This window comes from Mus caroli, chromosome 14 (assembly GCF_900094665.2).
Source record: "Mus caroli chromosome 14, CAROLI_EIJ_v1.1, whole genome shotgun sequence".
NCBI classification, from domain to species: Eukaryota; Metazoa; Chordata; class Mammalia; order Rodentia; family Muridae; genus Mus; species Mus caroli.
In genome coordinates, this window is record NC_034583.1 from 59,025,623 (window position 1) to 59,046,036 (window position 20,414).

General features: G+C 44.8%; 1 protein-coding gene across 1 annotated transcript in view; it reads right to left on the bottom strand.

Moving 5' to 3' along the window:
- Dock5 (dedicator of cytokinesis 5) overlaps nucleotides 1–20,414 on the bottom strand; it is a 180,901-nt gene that overhangs the window by 118,269 nt on the left and 42,218 nt on the right. The window contains exon 2 of the mRNA XM_021181410.2: nucleotides 8,766–8,849. Coding sequence (XP_021037069.1) covers nucleotides 8,766–8,849 — 84 coding nt within the window. The remainder of the gene's footprint in view (nucleotides 1–8,765; nucleotides 8,850–20,414) is intronic.

Consider the following 20,414-nt stretch of genomic DNA (forward strand, 5'->3'; position numbering starts at 1 on the left):
AAAGAAAGAAAGAAAGAAAGAAAGGGAAAAGGAAAAGGAAAAGGAAAAAGAGAGAAAAAAGAAACTCACAGGATGTAAAGATGATACAGGAGGTCAATTCGATACTGTTGCATCTTTGCTCAGGATCAATCTATCAGCCCTTTGATAGGCAAGGCTGACAGCTGATGCTGGAGTTTGAAGGACTCAGAGCACCTGGAAGCTAACAGCTTCACTACATAAGAATAAACAAGCAATCTGCATAGATAAACACAGGGTTGGTTGGTTGGTTGGTGTTTTTTTCCCTTGCATCAAGCCACTGCTGCCTTAGTCTTGCTGTGAGGACAGCCAACTGGATACTCAGAACGCAGACTTTCAGAGGAGGCAACCTTAGTCCTGGGCCTGATCAGCATGAGAAATATGCATACTATCTGAGCAAGAAACAGTATGGCTTTCTACTTGAATTCCATTTGGTTTTGAGACAGGGCATCATGTAGCTCAAGCTGGCTTCAAGCTTGTTACATAACCTAGGATAACCCTTAACTCCTAAGGGTTCTGCTTCGAGTTCCTGGAATTATGGGCATGCACAGTCATACCCAGCATCCAACTTTCTTTCTTTCCTTTTTAAATTTAGTTAATTAAATTTGTTTTGACAATTTCATGTATGTATATAATGGATTCTGATTACTTCCACTCAACTTTTTTTTTTTAATCCTTGTAAATTACATATGTGCTGTGTCTGCATGTAGAGCTATGGATATGAGTACTGGGGCCTCCAAAGGCCAAAGGCTTTTGCTCCTTTGTAGCTGCAGTTATGTTTGTGAAGCCACCTGGTGTGGGTACTGAGAACCGAACTTGGATCCTCTGTAAGAGCAGTAAGTGCTTGAAGCCACTGAGCCATCTCTTTAGCCTCTTCAACATTTATTTTTAAAGTTAAAAAGAATTCTTGTTTTGCAGAACCTGGCATACATCAGGCACTCGGAAACATTTGGTGACTATGTTAACGCAGTCTCTTTGGCCTCAGGCTATTGGAAGGAGTGTGAAATAAAGTCTGTACCTACAAACCACACAAATGTAATGTGAGAGTGGGTAGAGCTGGCACGACTGCCAGCGACAAGGCCTTGCTCCCTCACTAGCGGAACACATCTGGGCTCTGGAAGTCACTACCAATCTAATGCAATGAAGCTTCAATCTCTTAAAAGCCGTTGTTCAAAAGATCACACTCACATGCACCTTGCTTTTAAGGCCATTCCAGTATAAACTCTAACTCTGGCTCCAAATTTTTTTTTTTTCTGCTTACCTAGCAAAAATCAGAAATCTCTATTTTCTACTAAAAATAACTCCACAGACAAGCAGAGATATCTGCTCCAGATGTTAGGATAACTCCAGAAGGAGGGCCAAGTCACTGTGAACAGTCAAGAGGTGACACATCCAAATGTGTCTAGTGTCAGAAAAGTGGCATGCTTTGCCTTGGGAGCTGTCACAGAACTTCTCCAGGTGGATCGGCACATTCACTCTGATTTCTGCGTCCTTAATCCTTAAGTGAATCTCAGTCCAGGGTAAGGGGACCTGCTATCTACAATGCTTTTTTTTTTTTTTTTTTTACAAAAGGTGAGTGGCCCGGCAATCCAAGGCATGGGTGGGGCACAAAGAGCTTGTCCTACTCCTTCATGCCTCTTTCCCATCCCTTGATCCAGGCAACATCCCTGGAGAGCAAAATCAGCTGGGCAGGTAGCTCCTGGGAGCATCCCTCTGTGGCACTGCAGAAACTTCTTTGTTTCCAGATTCTCTTGTCTCTGAGGACTCACAGGCAACTGCCCAAATGGGTCAACGCCAAGTCCTAGTGCGTGATGGCTAATGGAATGAGGGTACTACTCAGGAAGGAGTTGTAAATTCTCCATCAGAAGGTTGGACAGACGCCTGTGTCCAAATATCATGTGTAAGGGTGTATTTCAGGAACATATTCAAATGGTATCTTGAAAGGAGAAATAGGAGAAGCCATTCTCTGTTGTAGAAGGAAGGCTTCATCTGCAAGGCTCGGGGAGAGCTGGGTTAGTAAAATCCTCGCCACACAAGCATGAGGACCTAAGTTTGCTCCTCAGCATCCTTGTGAACTTCTGGCTGTGGCAGTGTACACTTATACTCTCGACACTGGGAGGAGGAGATAGGAAGTAGCCAGCCAGCCATCCTAGCCCACCACCCAGCCAGCCTAGCCCACCACCCAGCCAGCCCACCAGCCAGCCTAGCCTAACTGGTTAGTCTCAGATCCCAGTAGGACACCCTGTCTCAACAAAGGAGGGTAGCACCTGAGGAATGACAGAGGTTGGCCTCTTTCAAATGTATGTGTGCAAGTATACCTACACACACACACACACACACACACACACACACGTTCAATCTGAGAGAAGACATTTCAGTAGCTGTAACATCTAATTAAGGTCTCTCCTAAACATACTCCTACTACCACACATGTCTTTATTAAAAGCACAATTCAGGAAAGAATGTTCTCAGAGGTGTGACTGATGACAAGCCACACTGAAGATAAAGGTCAGGCAGATGTGGGAAGTAACCACGCACTGCACGCACGCACGCACGCAAGCGCGGGGGCACACACACACACACACACACTCATCAAACCACCATAAAGCCTGACCTGCTTCCAAAGCTAAAGCCAAGAGTCTGCACGCAGAGCTTGTCATCAGATTCCGAGCTGCTGGGCTCACTGCCATTTATGTTTGGAAAGGCAGCTGTTTCTACAACTAGGTCACAGTGACAGTATGGATTAAGAATTATAACAAACCTCCCGGGATCTTGACTAAGATGGCAGCAGAAGGGTTTCAAATATATGGAGGGTCCTAATGCATCTTTCATCTAGTAAATTTGAAGTGCTTAGTAAGATGTGCATGCTTTTATTGTACAGGTTGAACAACCCTTTAAAAATCCAAAATGCAAGACCCTAAAATTCAAAACTTGTTGGACTATGGAATGAAAATTCCACTCCGGACCATGTGACAGGTTCCAGTCAAAAGGTGGTACACACACAAAACACAAAAACTCTATTAAATTACCTTCGGGTTTTGTGTAACAGGTGTATATGACACAGAAATGAATTTAGTGTTCTCACTTGGGTTCCCAGAATGTTTTATGATATGTATGTAGTATGTAAAAACACCAAAAAAAAAATTAACCCAAAATCCTCTGCTTCTAAGCATTCTGGATAATGGGTGCTCAGCCTGCATATGGAAATGGGCTTTCTGATTCGGGTGGAGTTACACTGGCCTCGTTCCATATGAAAGTAACATGTAAAGAAAGGGAAGCCCCGAAGGCCCACCCTTCTTACTCCTTTCAAAGTTCCCAGGGCTGCCTGTTGCCCCTAGTTCCTGTTCAAATATCTATGTTAGCCTCTGAGTCTTTGACACCTACTCTGAATACAGAGCTTTACTCTGTGCCTGCTTCTCAGAGCTCAGGTCACCTTTGAGACTTTATTTTACTTGGTGATCTCAGAGTCCCTACTAACATCAGCCACCCATGCTCGTGAGCACTTGAGTGGTTTATGGAACCAATAGTCAATCAATGGATATGAACTCGGCCCAAAAAGCCAGGGCCAGAAGTAGAGCAAGTCCTGGGCTTGAAGCCATTTGTAGTAGCATTAGATTAATCACAGGATAGAAACACACTGTGGTAACTAGATGCTGACACCTTATGCTTATAATGTAATATTCATATTTTTTCAATGCACCACTTCCAAGTCAATGAGTCACTGGAACATTTGAGATGCCGCGACAGCTGAAGCACCTTGTCCAGGGATGGCTAACTTAGACAAGAGTTAATCGAACATAGTCTTCCGTCGGTCTCTTCCCTCTGTGATCTCAGCAACATCGCCCTGTTCTCCCCCATAGTAAGTGTCTGGTTATTTTTGTATTTATTTTCTTGTCTTGAATTTCTAGGCAAACCCCATGAGAGGCAGCAGCTGACCGGTCTCTCACTCATTTGGGCAGAGGTACCATCTCCTGTGCTTAAACGCACCGGGCACGTGGTAGGGTGAAGCAGGCATGACTGAAAAAACAAGGTGACTGTAGCTGAAGTGCTCGGTGTCTGTCCACAAGCTCACAGATCTGGGGCAGAAAAGACCATTCATGGGCGAGGACGCGTGTCTTGTTGCCGAATACCTTCCAAGGTTTAAGAAGCAAGGTGGCAGCACCAGCGACAGGCAGACCAGTGCCAAGGAGGAAGGACAAGGGGCATTGGCTTCAGCTAGCATTCTCTTCTCTGACAGTCTCTGAAGGTAAACAACTCTCGGGGAACCACAAACAAGAAGCAGTATACTGCCTCTCCATCAACTCACTTCCTTCTTTCATCTTTAAGTAACAAATTAAGCTGGGGTGGGGAGTGGTCACAAGATCCAAGGGACAATACTGAGAGCAGCTCTCTCATTAAAGACTAAAGTCTAAAGTCAAAGATTAAGCTGGCTTGGAGTCTCTCAAACACTTAAATACAGAGTCAGAATACGACAGCAGACCGATCATGGCTCCTGGTGTCTACCTACCTAAGGGGACTAAACACACATCCTCGCAAAACTGGCCTGTGGGTGTTTACAGCAGCCTCATGGCTGAAAGATCTAAACAGCTCTCATATCTACTTGATGATGCATGGATGAGCTATGGTATATCCATGCAATGAAAAGGAAAAAAAAAAAAAAGAAGTATTAATGCTTATTATAATGTGCATGAAGCCTGAAAACACTAAACTAATCAGAAGTCAGTCACAAAGCACCACACACACTGTCTGGCCATGTTACCATAAAAGTCTAGCACAAACAAACTCACAAAGCAGAAAGCAGGTTATGTGTTTGCCTAGAGCCAGGCAAACGGCTGGCAAGTGGTAGAGATGGGGGTAATGGATGTAGATCGTGATTGGCCCAACTCACTGGGTAGTACACTTAGTAATAAGCACAGAATCGTGGACAGTGTGGACAAACTGTGGGGTGTTTGAGTTATATCTTTTTTTTTTTTTTAAGATTTATTTATTTATTATATGTAAGTACACTGTAGCTGTCTTCAGACACTCCAGAAGAGGGAGTCATATCTTGTTATGAGATGGTTGTGAGCCACCATGTGGTTGCTGGGATTTGAACTCTGGACCTTTGGAAGAGCAGTCGGGTGCTCTTACCCACTGAGCCATCTCTCCAGCCCCTTGAGTTATATCTTAATAAACCTTCTGTTTCGGATTAAGAACAAAAACATAGGCAATAACCAAATCCTTGTGCGGCTGCCGAGGGCAGGAGACCGGGAGGGCCTCCAAACGTGTCACAGTCTCTTACCTCACCTGCATTCACTCCAGGCTTTTGCTGAGGGCCAAGAGCAAGTCAGAAGCCAGGCTGAGCACCTGGAGATTAAGCTGGAGCCGGCTATGACTCTACAGCAGTTACTGCTCTTGGGGAATCACTCACTGAACCACAGGGCAGGAAGCAGCCACGGAGTGTCCTCCGTGGCATTCTGTTGTGGGTTGTGGGTTGTGAGCAAAAACGTTAAAGAAAAATGTCTGGGAGGACTCAGCTCCATGCCAGAACAGTACACATAGATCAGGTATGCTTGTCTCAGAGGTGGGGTGGGGCAAAGGGAGAGTCCCCAAATCACTAACAGGAAGCTGCAAGACATAAACCCCCAGAGGCCAAGAAATGGTGCCAGCCTTGCCCGGGCATTCTCTCTGGCAGTACTGTGGGCGTTTCCATTCTGTTTATTTGTTTTAAAAGAAGACGGGAGCAGGGAGGGTGAACCAACACAAGTCATTACTGGGCATTTCCTGCAGGTCTTCTGTTTGCAAAGCACTCCTGCCCCCAGTCCTCAACCGCCTAAAGTAATAAAGGAATTCAAGACTCAAGCCAAGAACTCCAAGTACTAAGCAGATACAAGAGCCTCCCCTTGAGTGTCGGGCACACCAGGCACTATTTAAAAAAACGAATCCCATAAAAGAAACACTATTGGAAGGAATATAATCTGATGTCAAAATCCGTGTGAAATTGACATGCGAGTTGGAGGTCATGAACTCTGTATGTGTTCTGTCTCCTCACTCACGCCAGGACACTTTGAAAACACAGTGGGTGACATCCTTCTCTGAGCACCCAGCATTCTACCACTGACATTCAAACACTCCATGGCAACAACTACAAGAGAATTCTCTTGTTGGTGGCTGGGCCTGATCATCCCCAAAATGCAATGCCAAGGAGGCTTTCCGAATGGTGCTCAATGGAGCACTCCCTGCAGTCACACTGTGTAGGAGCTACAATATACTAGAAGCACCTTGGGTTGGGATCTGGGGGCCCAATCACATAGGATTCAAAACAGATGGGACTTGTGTGTCTGTGTTTAAATTAAGTACAATAAGAGCATCCCTAATCCAAAACTGCAAAATTCAAAATTCTCCAAGACTCAAAATGTTATGAACACAGACGTGACTTCACAGGTGGATTATACGCCATGATGAAATTATTTAAAATACTGTATAAAATTTTCTTCAGGCTATGTGCATAAGACATATATGGAAAAAAAAGAGATGAATTTACAGCAAGGCACTATTCAATATTTCACTATGCATATTCCAAAATCTCTGTGAATAAAACTGTCTGAAATCATAGACTTCCAGTCCCAATTACTCTGGATAAGAGATCCACCGATGTATAAGGATGATCAAACTCAAAACTACTACTAATATGTCCTCTAGGGGAAAATAATGCTTCAAGTAGCGACCACAAAATATATTAGTGCCACATAAAAACATTCAAAACCAACCTATTTTGAGAAAACAAATCTTAAGAATGCACTTTAGGGATGGCATTAACTTTATGTCAGATCAACATCAATACTCCATTCTTCTCTGATGTGATCCATAGGGCAATTAGGAAGCCCTCCTCCCACCCTACCCCCATATGCATCTCACAGAGAGAGAGAGAGAGAGAGAGAGAGAGAGAGAGAGAGAGAGACATAGACAAGAGAGTTTACTAGTAAAAAGGGAAGAATTTCCACCCAGCATTTGTGGTAGCTTTGTGCCTGGGGCATTTGCTGATGTAAGAAAGGATGCCTGAGTGGCTTAGAGTAACCTTTCTAAAAACCTTATATGGGGCCGTCAGGACAAAAATTAGAGAGCTGAGCCTCACAATTCGTTGGCTGTAATTTTGGTAAAGCATAAAGCTGTAGCATGGGTGAGGACAGTGACTAAAAGGCTTAATAAGCAGGAGTTAAAAGAGATGTTTAGCACAATTCTAAAACAGTAGGCCTATATATTCTAAAAACAGGTTTGAGCAAAAGAAAGTCCCATCTCTATAGAGACAGAAACGACGATCATGATGGAAAACTCAACACAGGAACCGAAAAAGGCAGAGAAAAGTTAGCATACAGCAGATTGAAAACCGGGTCTACATAATCTGGATCCAAATGTTACCATGGAACTTAGTTCTCAACGATCCTTATGCATACATTTCTTTGAGCCCACGTGGAAGTTATCAAAGTTAAACATGTGCTTTGAACCTACACGGTGGGAAAGTATGTCCGCGAAAACCACAGTATACGTTTACCTGCCCCTCTGACAAAGGACTGACAGAGCAAGGTCTAAGGGGACTGTGGTTTCCAGAAGCAAGAGTCCTAAACCATGCATGACAGGTGGTGTGAGTAGAGCACTAACTTCAAACCAATGGCTAGTGCGGCCTGAAGGTGGCAGGGCGGTAGTTAAAGCAGGAACACGGATGGAAGAGTCCACATAGCCCTCTCTGTCTCCTTGCTACCCCTGGGAGCCTAACAGCTACCACGGAACTGTACAGAAGGAAAAGTGGTGCGAGGGCCCAGCTCAAAGGGAGGTAGCCATCACAGCAGTGCCTCATGCAAGCAGAAGGGTGACCTAGCTTCACTATGGCCAAATCCTGATCCCTTTTTCCTAGGCTTCCCATCTTTCCCCCTCCTAACCTGGAGATCTGCACAGGCTTGTAAGTGACACTTTTACACGATCCCCACATTTACCCATGCAGAGTGTCTTTCTCAATAAGCTTTGCTCTAAGAGAAAAAAATATCTGCCTAGCTCCCTGTCACTGTCTCTTAATCCCAACTTTCATGGGTTATGATGGACTGGGCTCAAAGGTTTGTTCTCTGTCTTGCTCCGTGACCTCAGTGGCTTGGATACACTTTTGTTGTACCAGGGTTTGGGTCTAGAGATGTGAATTCCTGGGGGAGGTCTCCTAGGATGGGAGGGGTAGATGCAGGCATGCTCTGTGCTTTGCACAGTCTTAGGAATTGCTCCAGTTAGACAGAACCACTTCCCAAGCCTGAGCTGGCTGGAGGAAACAGACAAACACAAGCAGGACCTGCCGTTATCGTCCTGACCTAATTCTCTCAGAGTCTCAGTACTGCCACAAAGCTCTGCCCTCATTCTGCCCCCCAACCCGGAAACGCTAGGCACCAAGTAGAAAGAGACCCACCCTGAAATGGTGATGCTTCCTTCCAGCTACTACAGGCCTGATGTTCTGAGTGTGTGTGTGTGTGTCCCTAGCCTGCTCTGCAGCTAACTCTTTTGCATCCGGTGACGAGAATCTTGACTCTGGTGTCCGGGCATATCCACATTCCCATGAAGCGGGTGTGTTGAAAATTACCCTCCGTATAGGGCTGTGTGACCTTAGGTACTTCCTAGGCTCTCACTGTTGGCCCTGCAGCAGGAGGAGTAGAGCACATGGATCCTAACACTTAGTGCTTCATTATTAACGAATTCTTCGTGGGCCCCACCCAGCAGAAGGCCGATACACTCACCCTCATACATCTCCAGGATGTGGACGGTGTCACCGATCTGCAAGGAGAGCTCCACATCTTGAGATGCATTGTAGTTGTAGATGGCTGTTAAGGAGAGGAACAAAAGGGGTGGATTAGAAAACATGCACTTTTTAAAAAGTTACTGCCCAATATATTTGTTCTCACTTGCTTTTCTGCTATGGTGATAAAATCCTGACCAAGTTTATAATCTATCATCTAGAGGAGCCAAGGCGGGAGCTCAAGGCAGGAACCTGGAGGCAGGAACTGAAGTAGAAACCACGAAGGATCATTGCTTTCTAGCTTGCTTCACCTGGCTTGCCCGGCTACTTTACTTAAACAGCCCCGACCCACCTGCCTAAGGATGGTACCACCCACCGTGGGCTACCCTCCACCAGCCAACAGATCGGACAAGCTCTCAGACCAATCAAACCAAGAATTCATCAGCTTAGGCTCCCTCTTTCCAGGACTGTCAAGTTAACAGCCAACACTATCCATGACAGTATTTAATAAGCCAGAGCCACCTCTGTTGAATGATTTCATATTATCCTCTGTATGTAAAGCATTCAACAGAGCTGTATATGTCCTCAATATGCTGACTGGTTGCCTAACACATACCACATCCTGTGTCAGATAAAAAAAACATAGATGTAGCCTCTGTTCCTAGGAAACATGATAGTCTAGTGGGAGGAAGAAAGATATCGAGTGTACAATCCGGATCCCAGAAATAACTCTTTAATTGAACTTGGGACAACACTACCGAAGAATCCAGGCTAGAGAATACAATGAGAACCTCTGTAGGTCAGTCCCCTGTCCATGAGACAACAGCCAACATGAAACTCATTTAAGCTTACAGTCTTCAGGGCACGGGGGAAGTGGGGGGAGGGTCTCTTGGCTTTCTTGGCAAGGTGCTCAGCAGTCATTTGAAGGCATTTGAGTGACATCTACCTCTATAGGTCACAATGCGGGGATGGTGCCTTTTCCCAGCCCTCAATACCCTGGGGACAGAGTAAACCTAGCACCCCATAATCCTGAAGATCATGTTAAGTCCCCAGAACAGAAGGCAGCAGACTAAATCACAACAGAACCAGGGGTGACCAGGCCAGAGCTTTGCATAGGTGCTTTACCATAACTCCACAGGAGTGACTAAGAGGCATATGAAAACACACTCAATAAGGTTAGTCACAAGGGGAATGCAAATCAAAACCCCCATCAGATGCCACATCCACACCTCCTGGAACAGCTGCATTTAAAAAGATGCTGGCCAAGACAACGGAGCAGCTCGAACTCACCACCTTGGCTGGTAGGACTGCAAAATGGGAGCCCCTTTAGAAACAAGATCGACAGTTTCTTAAAAGTTAAGTAAACTTACTAATTTATTTAAATTAGTTTAAATGTAAATTTAATTAATTTTTATTTTTAATAAAAATTAGATTTATAAATTAATTAATAATTAGATTTAAATAATTAGACTCAGCAAACCCACTCCTAGGAGAGCAACAGAAAGAAGAGAAACCTACACACTTACACAATACCCTTAGCTCAATGTCAGTAGTTGCTACATTGGGAAGAGATTTCTAAACCAATCTGCTGCAGCTGTGGGTGCTGCCTCATTAGGATCTTTGGTTACCTCAGGGTGTTTTTCTACAAGGTGAGGAAAGATTAGAATGTGTGGAAGCTGAGACGTGCTGTGCCAGCCACCATTAGGAGCCGGCAGTAGCATGGGCTGGACTCTCCTGGGAGTCTCCAGGGGGCATGCAGACCAGTACACACCTTCATTTCAGAACTCTGGGCTCCAGAACTTGAGGTAACACATTCCTGTTGTCCCCAGCCACTGAATATGCCACCATTTGCTATAGCAGCCACTGGAAACCAACGTGGCTGTGCTAATAAACAAGATGAAACAGGTCAGCTATGGCTGGATACACAGCTATGCATGGTATAGTGTGCTGCGATGTCTGCACCAGGTGAACTGCACAACCCCGCCCTGTGAGGATAGGAAAACTCACTGATATCCAGTCTCTTACAAACTGTGGTGCGGCACAGACAGAGCCTAAGCATACCCTCCCCTACACTGTCACTCCAGATGACTGACAGACCTAAAATAATGTTGGTGGTAGTAGGTAACGGTTACATTGTATCACATCAGAACTACAACCTGTGAAGTTTCTGCCCGGTAAACCTGAGGACCTGACATTGGAAACCCAGCCCCCATTTTTATGCCAGGTTTGGGCACACGTGCATCTGTAACCTTGCCAAGGGATATGAAGGCAGGAAGATCCCTGGGGCTCCCGAGTCGGCCAGTCTCTCTAGTCAGTGAGCTACAGGTTCAGTGAAAGAACCTGTCTCAAAAAATAAAGCGGAGAGCAGTGAAATAAGAGACCTAATGTTGACCTCTGCCCTCCACACACATATATCCTATATGCATGCATATACATGTACCCATGAATACATACATACAACACACACACACAGAAAAAAATGAGAAAATATATCTACACATATTCAATAGACACAGTATCTTTTCTGAATAGTTTTGATCTGAAGTGAATCACACCTTGTTAAACAATATCGAGTCCCCTTCCCACCATCAAACATATTGACTGGTTGCCTATTTTGTATCACAAACTGTCTTAGAGAATAACAAACACAGCGATGTGGCTCCTGAGCCCTAGTTAAAACAGATAGAGGGCTGACAAGTATGCTAAGTAAAAGAAGACATAGGCAAATATATTTATATTCCATGTGTCTCAGGAGATGACAATCTGTCAGCCATTACAACAATTATTTGCTGCTCTAGCATATGGGTATGAGAATGGCCCCCTGAGCAATCTATCCATTGAGGAACTTGTTAGGGAGGTGAACGCACCTCAAACTGAACTGTGGCGACAGTTAAATGGTTCCATCATTACTTACTGAGGTCACTAGACTGGGGGCTGGGAGGAATGCTCAGTGGTTAGAGCTCTTACAGCTGTTGTAGAGACCTAGGTTCAGTTCCCAGCACCCATATCAGGCATCATAACTACAGTTTCAGGGGACCTAACACCATCTTCTAGCCACAGATACTTGCTTGCGTGTGGGGCACATAAATTCACACAGGCACACACACACATACACACAATTATACATAAATAAAAACAAGCATTTCAAAAAAAAACCATTGAGCATTGAAAATACATGGATATGACTGTATATTATGTTTCAGAGAAAAGGTTCATTAAATAGATTTATTTTTTGTCTTTATTAACGGGTAATCCGTATCCACTCCCCCAAAAAAGTACCAACTTGGGAGACTCAGCTATAAACAAAGAATTCCCTGTAGGATTCATCTCTGCAGGTCTGAACAGCAGGATGATCACTCAGTCCATCCTCATATCCTACTCACTAGGGAAGAGAGGTGTCCCATCATTGCCTGTGGCTGGGCATATCCTGTTCTTCCCTCCCTGGGCTGCAGCCCAGCTCCTATCACAGTAAACTTGTCAGCATACACCCCCCACCCCCGCCTCCGGAAGAGAATGAGCACGCCCGCGCCCCCCCCCCCGCCCCCGGGCTCCTCTCAGAAATGGCCTCTCCCTCAGGATGGAGGTCACAGTTCCGAATAGTGTCCTTCTGCAGGGTACTTGGAGAAGTACCCTGGCAGCTGTTTTCTATTGCGCTTTCAGAGTAGGCTGTGGTTTTTGAATAAGGACTGGTTGGGGAAGTGGGTTAGGAGAAGTGACACAGAAGGCAGGAGGAGGGAGTTCAAGCATCCCAGGCCTGTTGATGAGTTCCCAGCCTCCAGCTGCTGCTATTACACACCAGTGCAACTCCATCTGACTGCTACAGTTTGCTCCAAGGGTTTACCCCTAAAGGATATGGTGGGTTTGCTACTGAAAACATGGCCCTGAGATTCCCGACACCACCTTGACTCCATTCACAGCTGTCCCCTAAAATGCTTCTTCCTACCACCCCTCCCCCACGGAAACAGGAAGTAGTGAGGCCTCTTTGTCACAGGCTGGGTAATGGCCATCTTCACTCTTCCTGATTCTTAGTCACGGGAAAGTAAGCAGAGGCTCTCAAAGGCAGTCTCCTGCTGTCGGCTCCAGGTAAAAGCACCTGCCTGGGACTGATGGAAATACAGGTGTGCATATTCGCACGTACACATGCACGTCTGCATGTACACATGAGTACACACACACACACTCACAACCAAAGACCAGCAATCTCCAAATGTTCCAGCCCTATAATTAAGGCTGCACTTTTCCTCTACCATCTGTCAAACTCACCCTCTTCTCTAGCCCATACTCTCAGATGCTCAGGGGCTGGAGAGATGGTTCTGCAGTTAAAGAGCACCAGCTGCTCTTCCAGAGGACCTGGGTTCAATTCCCAGCACCCACAAAGGGACTCACAACCACCTGTAACTCCAGTCCAGGGGCTACTAGGCCCTCTTCTGGCCTCCGCAGGCACCCAGCACATATGGTACAGAGAGACACATGCAGACAAAACAGCTGTGCACATAACATAATTTCTTTCAAAGAGACTTATAATCTCCTTAAAAATCGATGTGCAACTCCTGTCTTAACCACCGCCTCTCTCTTCTTTAGAACAATCCAAATCTCACATCCACAATTCGACTCCACAAACAGCCCCTGAGCACCCCTCTCCACCTTGCATGACGTCTCTCTTCTCTGAAGTCCCACAGCTTTCCCCTTCCAGAAATCCCAGTTAGCAATCCCAGATAGTCCTGTGCATCTGTCGGCCACAATGAGGAGGTGAGGCCCTCCCAAATGTGGACCTGTCTTCAGACTGCCTTCGGTCAACTCCTCGTGAGACAGAGACTTAGACATAACCCAAAGAGTAGTCCAAGGTACAAATGACAACTCTTGACTTGCTTACATATTGTTTTATTTTGAGTATCACCATAGGCCATGTTATCCTCCTAACGCTATATATCTATATATCCTAACGCTCTGTATCTTTATATCCCCAGTCTCCATCTTCCAGGGCTGGAATAGCAGGCTTGTTGCCACCCACGTTCAGTGTATGTGATGTTAGGGATTGAACCTAGGGCCTTTGAGCATGCTCGGCCAGCATTCTAATATCTGAGCCATGTTTTCCACTCCTTATTCTACATTTTAAGCATATAGTTTGTCTTTTTTTTTTTAATATCCTATTAACCTGTCTTCCCATCTCCATTCCTCCATCCCTAGCGCCCTTCTTCCTTTCAAATACTCTACTTTCACATTACATATACGTGCATGTGTGTGTATATACATACATACACATATGCATTTAGAGTACAGCATCTGTCGCATCTGTCATTCTCAGGCTGACTGACTGCTGATGCAAGGCTCTACACTTTTATCACCTCCCTGCAAATACATAATTTCATTCTTACTTTTTAATGGCCGAATAAAAACTCCATTGAATATGCACACATTTTCCCAAAAAAAGTATTTGTAAATATTATTTATAACTCTTCTATAAAACACACAAGACAGTCCAGTCATTCGTCCTTCTTCCCCCAATGCAACCGTGTTTCTGCATCTCTCCAAAATGTCACCTGTGGTTTCCCATTGCACAGGAATAGGTTATCAGAAGTTACCCCCCAGATACTTGATCACACAAGAAAAAAAAAACATGTATAATTCCTACTGGGGACAGATTTCTTCAGCAGTGTTCTTCAGAAATGGGCCAGAACACCTGTGCTCTACCCCATTCATGTCTCTGGGTAAACGTGTAAACAAGACTGCAGTCACTTACGATCTGGTCCTTCCAACTCAGATCTTGAGAGCCCCGCCCTCCACTTCCCTCACCTGAGGACACCTCAGATTTCCCCTGCAGCTACTCTTACACAACTCTGCCAAACCACACAGCATGCAACAGGAAAGCCGAGACTAAACACTAAATTCAGCCTGGCAGCAGCAAGGCTCTCGGTGAGAGAGTCCAGTCACCTCTGCCCAGGATGGTCAGTAACGGTAACAGCGTACCCTGGAATAGTCTACAACCAAGATTCCTCTCACTAAACGGAATTGCTAGCTCTAAAGCCATCCTTTACCATACAAACCCATGGCTGGTGATCACCCTGTGATAGCCTGATACTGTTTTAAGCATTAGGAGAGAAACTAATGTTTTCATTCTAGAACGTGAATAACTGTTACAAAGAACTGGTTACAAAGAATTGTTACAAAGAATTGTTACAAAGGACTGGGGAGATAGCTCAGTGGTTAAGAGCAGTGACTGATCTTCTAGAGGACCTGGGTTCAATTCCTAGCACCCACATGACAGTTCTCAATTGTCTGTAATTCCAATTCCAAAGGCTCCAACACCCTCACACAGACATGCATGCAGACAAAACACCAACCAGTGCACATAAAATGAAAATATTTTTTTTATTATTGTAAATATCAATGCCTGTACATTATGTGCATTATGTGTCCTTGGGGCTTGGGGAGGTGGTGAGCCTCCATGTGGGTGCTGGGAATCAAACCTGGGTCTTTCATAATAAGGAGAAGTGCCTTTTATCACTGAGCCAACTCTCCAGCCATTATTTTAAAAAGGAAGGAAGGAAGGAAGGGAGGAAGGGAGGGAGGGAGGGGGAGGAAGGGAGAGAGAGAGAGAGAGAGAGAGTTAGTTGAACAAACCCTGGGGATGTAGCACTGGTGGCAAAGAGCACTTACACATGAGCCCTGGGTTCAACCCCCAGCACAACATAAACTAGGCATGGTGGCACATGCCGTAATCCCAGCTCCGGGAAGGCGATGGCAGGCGGGAGAATCAGTTCACTCTTGCCTACTCAGAAAGCTGTGGCCAGACTTGGTTACAGGAGAGCCCTTCTCAAAACAAAACAACAAAACCCCAGAAAGTGAAAAGGGACAGCGAGGGACAGAGCGAAGCTAGGATGTCCTAAATTAAACAGAGCAGAATTCGAGACTCTTTTTTTCTTCCCTTTTTTCATTTGCAAACAGCATGCCTTTCAAGGACTTAACTTAATCTAGACCTCAGTTTCTCATCTATAAAACAAGAACCAGACTGGATGACTCAAGGGCCGTTAGCTCCAGCTTCCTGATTCATGAAGTGACAATCCAGGCCAGAGAGCCGCACTGCTTTGAACTGGCAGGCACCACCGCAAGCTCTTGTTTTGTCTGAGGAAATTAAACAAGAATAGGGAGTCGGCTGCGTAAAAATTGCTTCCCTGACTGCTTTGTACAAGGTTGGGAGAGACAAATTGCTGGAATTCTTCCCTAAGCAGCTTACGGTTTATACCAGGAAAGTGTAGTTTTTGCAGAGCCAAACAGACAAGACAGTATGTCTACAAATGTAAAATAAGTTTGCATCCCACCAAATCCTAGATTTAGCTTTTTCTTTGAAACGAGGCTTATAGGGGGGAGGGGGGGGTCTGAAGATGAAAGAAAATTGAAAGTTGCATAATAAGCAATCAAAAGAACATTTTTAGAAGCTGCAAATAGGACCAGTTTTGAAGAAGGGAAGTCTGTTGGCCACGAGCTATAAATCTTTCTAATGAATTGAGATCTTTCACGAGTTCCCAAATTATAGTCCCCCAAGGAACAACTGGAACCTTTAATTTTTTTATAGATAGAATCTACAGAAGTGTCCAGCCAAGCAAAGGATACGGTCCCAAGCTGAGTCCTTCACTAGTCAGAATATTAAGGTGATTAATGGATTTATTCATCTCCATTTTTGAACCTGATGTATGTCTGTCTGTCTGTCTCTCTCTCTGTATGTGTGTGCATGTGCATATGCCAAGGTCTCCTACCTCGGTCCCCAAGGCAGGATAAGCCTGTACCACTACATTTGTTTTGTTGTTGTTGCTTTTTTTTTCATTATTATATTTATCTATCCTGGGTTTGGCCATTAGTTTTATCAAGACTAAAGAGCCGCAACTATCTTTGACATTCATTCTGGCTTTAATGCACTAATGTTCTTAAAGGCCAAATGGAATTTTTTTAATCTTAAATATAACATCACAATAATGGTGAGAAAATGATATTCGACAACAGGTATCCTACCAAGAAGTACAAAAAGTCCATCACTTCATGCCAACAATCAGGTTTCAAAGTGGCCTATGTGCACTGTGATAGCCATGTCGCATCCTGCGCTGATGTGCCGGAGCCAGGGGCTTCCAATCAGATGCCTGCTGCAGTTCTTTACAACAGGGCCCTCGCCCAAGAGAAACAGGAGCTTTCAGGTTTCTCATCTCTCAAGCACTCAGAAGAACAGTGGCTGTCACAGTGACAAACTTACTGGCTATTATTCCGCAAGCTTCTTTGTTGTTGTTTTTATTATTACTTTATGTGCATCCGTGTTTCGCCTCCACGTATGCCTATGTGAGAGTGTTAGAGGCCCTGGAACTGGAAGTATACACAGTTGTGAGCTGCCATGTGGGCATGGGGAATTGAACCCAGTTCCTCTGGAAGAGCAGCCAGTGCTTATAACAGCAGAGCCTTCTCTCCTAAATTCCAGAAGTTTCTAATCTGAAGATCCTATGTAAATGTATAGGTTGAATGTCTTGACCTTGATAGAGATTAGCCCAACTCTAGATTACCAGAGCTGGTACCAAAAGCCTACAAGTCACCTCACCTAAACTAACATGGGATTAAGTTCAATCTTTTATGAGAGGAGAGCTGAAACACAGCAATTCAAAATTACAGAACAAAAAAGTCTGTGGGACACAGGGACTTTTCCCCCCACAGCTTCCTCAACTGAAGAACAGAGGTCACAGCCCATTACTCATACGGTTTGTGGAGCCCAGAAAGGGGAATCTGTGCGGTGGCCCTCGGACTATGACTAACACCTAGCAGGCATGGACTCTAGGGCAGTCACCTGCCCTCTCCTTTGTCCCCTTCCTTTCCCTGCTCAGCTTCCTACTTAAAGCACAACAGCACCTGTAATCCTTAAGGATGGACGCTGTCTTGCTCGCCTACGTCAGCAGCCACCGAAAGAAAACTGCCAATCAAGAAGCACTGGAACAATCAGGGGAGGAGGTGATCTTCCAAGTCCATCCTGGGTTGCTGGACAGTGGCCTGCATTTGATGGGTATGGGGGTGCGGGTTGCATTTTATTGTAGGAAGCTAAGTGTTACTCGGAAGAAGCAGCACTTCGATCTGGGATGATGTCTGAGTAGCTAAGTTCTCTTCTCTGCCTCCTCCTATCTCTTCCAAGCATTTCTGTAATGACTCAATGGAGGAGCCACGATGTGAGTCAGAAGGGCCAGCAATACTCTACATCAGACCTCTCCATCTGAAGATCACTGGTTTATCTGTCTGTCTGTCTGTCTGTCTGACTGACCTTCTGTTCCTTTTCACTGAACTCCTTCCTGGTAATCAAAATAAGAGGAAAAGAGAGGGGGGAGGCTCTGATTCTAACTAAGACAGTTTTAGGCACACGTGAGAGAGAGCAGCCCAGAACATCCAATCACAAACGCTCTCATAAGACTGCAGGGGAGCCAGGCGTGGTGGCGCACGCCTTTAATCCCAGCACTTGGGAGGCAGAGGCAGGCGGATTTTTAAGTTCCAGGTCAGCCTGGTCTACAAAGTGAGTTCCAGGACAGCCAGGGCTACACAGAGAAACCCTGTCTTCTGAAAACTTAAAAAAAAAAAAAAAAAAGACTGCATCAGAGAAACCAGGCTCATTAACATATGCCTGGAGTCTCAGCACTAAGGAGACATGATCAGGATGACTGAGTGACCTGAGTTCAAGGCCAGCCTACTCTCTACACAACAAGAATCAGATTAGCCACTGCTAGTCTACCTAGTGAAGACTTGTCAAAACAAACAAACAAACAAACAAATAATAAATGATTGCTCCTGACATAGGTTCTTGTTAAATGAAGATTAAGTGATCTATGCTTAAATCAGTCATATCTAAGATTCTTTTGAGTTTGCGGCATCCAACAGAAAGCATAAGTGAGGAAGAGAATAGGAAGCTAGAAACCAGGATAATAGAATCTAGGAGAAGCACCGTGAATGGCAGTCAATGATGTGGGCGGCTACTTTTCTCCGTATGGACAAAGACTCTAAGACAAATGTCATTTCAATGAGGAAAACAACGATCCTCAACCAGGCTACCAAATCTGTTCATTTCCGTTATCTACCTGCACGGGTGAGCATTCCAGTAGCAGCTTTTAATCTGAGTGTACTTCCTAGCAGAACTTGCAACCCCACGGCCCATCCAAGGGCAAGGGATGCCCTGCAGTCCCAGGATCATGCCTGGGAGGATCCTAAAACTGAACCTCGGCTTCTTTGACCTTACAGATACTAGAGCCCCAACTGACTGACCCTCAGTGAGAAAATACAGATACTTGTGTGTGTGTTTATGTATGTGTCTGTGTGTGTGTATGTCTGTGTGTGTGTATGTCTGTGTGTGTGCCTGTGTGTGTGCCTGTGTGTGTGTGTATCTGTGTGTGTGCCTGTGTGTGTGTGTCTGTGTGTGTGCCTCTGTGTGTGTGTGTATGTGTCTGTATGTGTGCCTGTGTGTGTGTGTACACATACGTTTCATGGAGGTCAGAAGCATCAGGTCCCCCTGGTGCTGGAGTTAAACATGGTTGTGAGCTGTCTGAGGTGAGTGCTAAGAACGCAGGTCCTCTGCAAGAGAGGTTTGTGCTCTAACCACTGAGCCATCGCTCCAGCTCTGTAAGTGATCATTATAATAAGCTAGAATACACATCACCCTGCATTTAACCATACTTCTGAACAGAGAAAACAGCAGAGGCATAAAAACAAATGAGTGGATTAAAAAAAGATGGGTAACAGTGCAGCCATCAAGCCTGACCACGAGGCCTCAATGGCTAGGACCCACAGAAGAGAAGGACAGAACCAACTTCTGCAAGCTGTTCGCCGCTCTCTACTCATGGACGGACACGGACACGGATGGACACGGACAGACACACAGACACACACACATACACAACATTTGAGAAAAATAAAAACAAATGAGCAGCTACCATTTGTGTAAGAAATAAGTGATCTGTAAATCAGAAAGTAAGCAATTATCAGATCCATTGTTGTATACGAGCTCATTCTTTTATATATTTATCATATATGTCTGTACACACATATATTTAGCAATAAAAATAATATATTTGTGTGTTTGTGTGTGTGTGTGTAATTTTTTCAGTTTCACCTCTTAGAACCTAAAGGCACATACAACACTCCCATCCCACATACATGTTTTACATCCCACAGACAATATTTCACGATAATCCCCTTACATTTCAAAAAGCTTCCCATGCAATCCATTTTCTACTTGAATACATCTAATGGCAACCAAATGTAACATTAAAAAGTTTTGCAATTTCAACATGCCTCTTGATTTATCCCCAAAGCAATAAAGTATTTTTAGGCATGAATACTCATAAAAGGAAAATATAGTTCATAAAAAAAAATGTGACCACCAAACTTATAAAACCAACTAAATGTGAATAGGAAAATCACATTTCTACAGAGAAATCTAAGCTTGATGGCTTGCTTGTCTTCTGGCATTTAAAAATAAAAGCCAGCCAGGCAGTGGTGGCGCATGCCTTTAATCCTAGCACCTGGGAGGCAGTGGCAGAGGCAGGCAGATTTCTGAGTTCACGGCCAGCCTGGTCTACATAGTGAGTTCCAAGTTCCAGGACAGCCAGGGCCACACAGAGAAACCCTGTCTCGGAAAAAA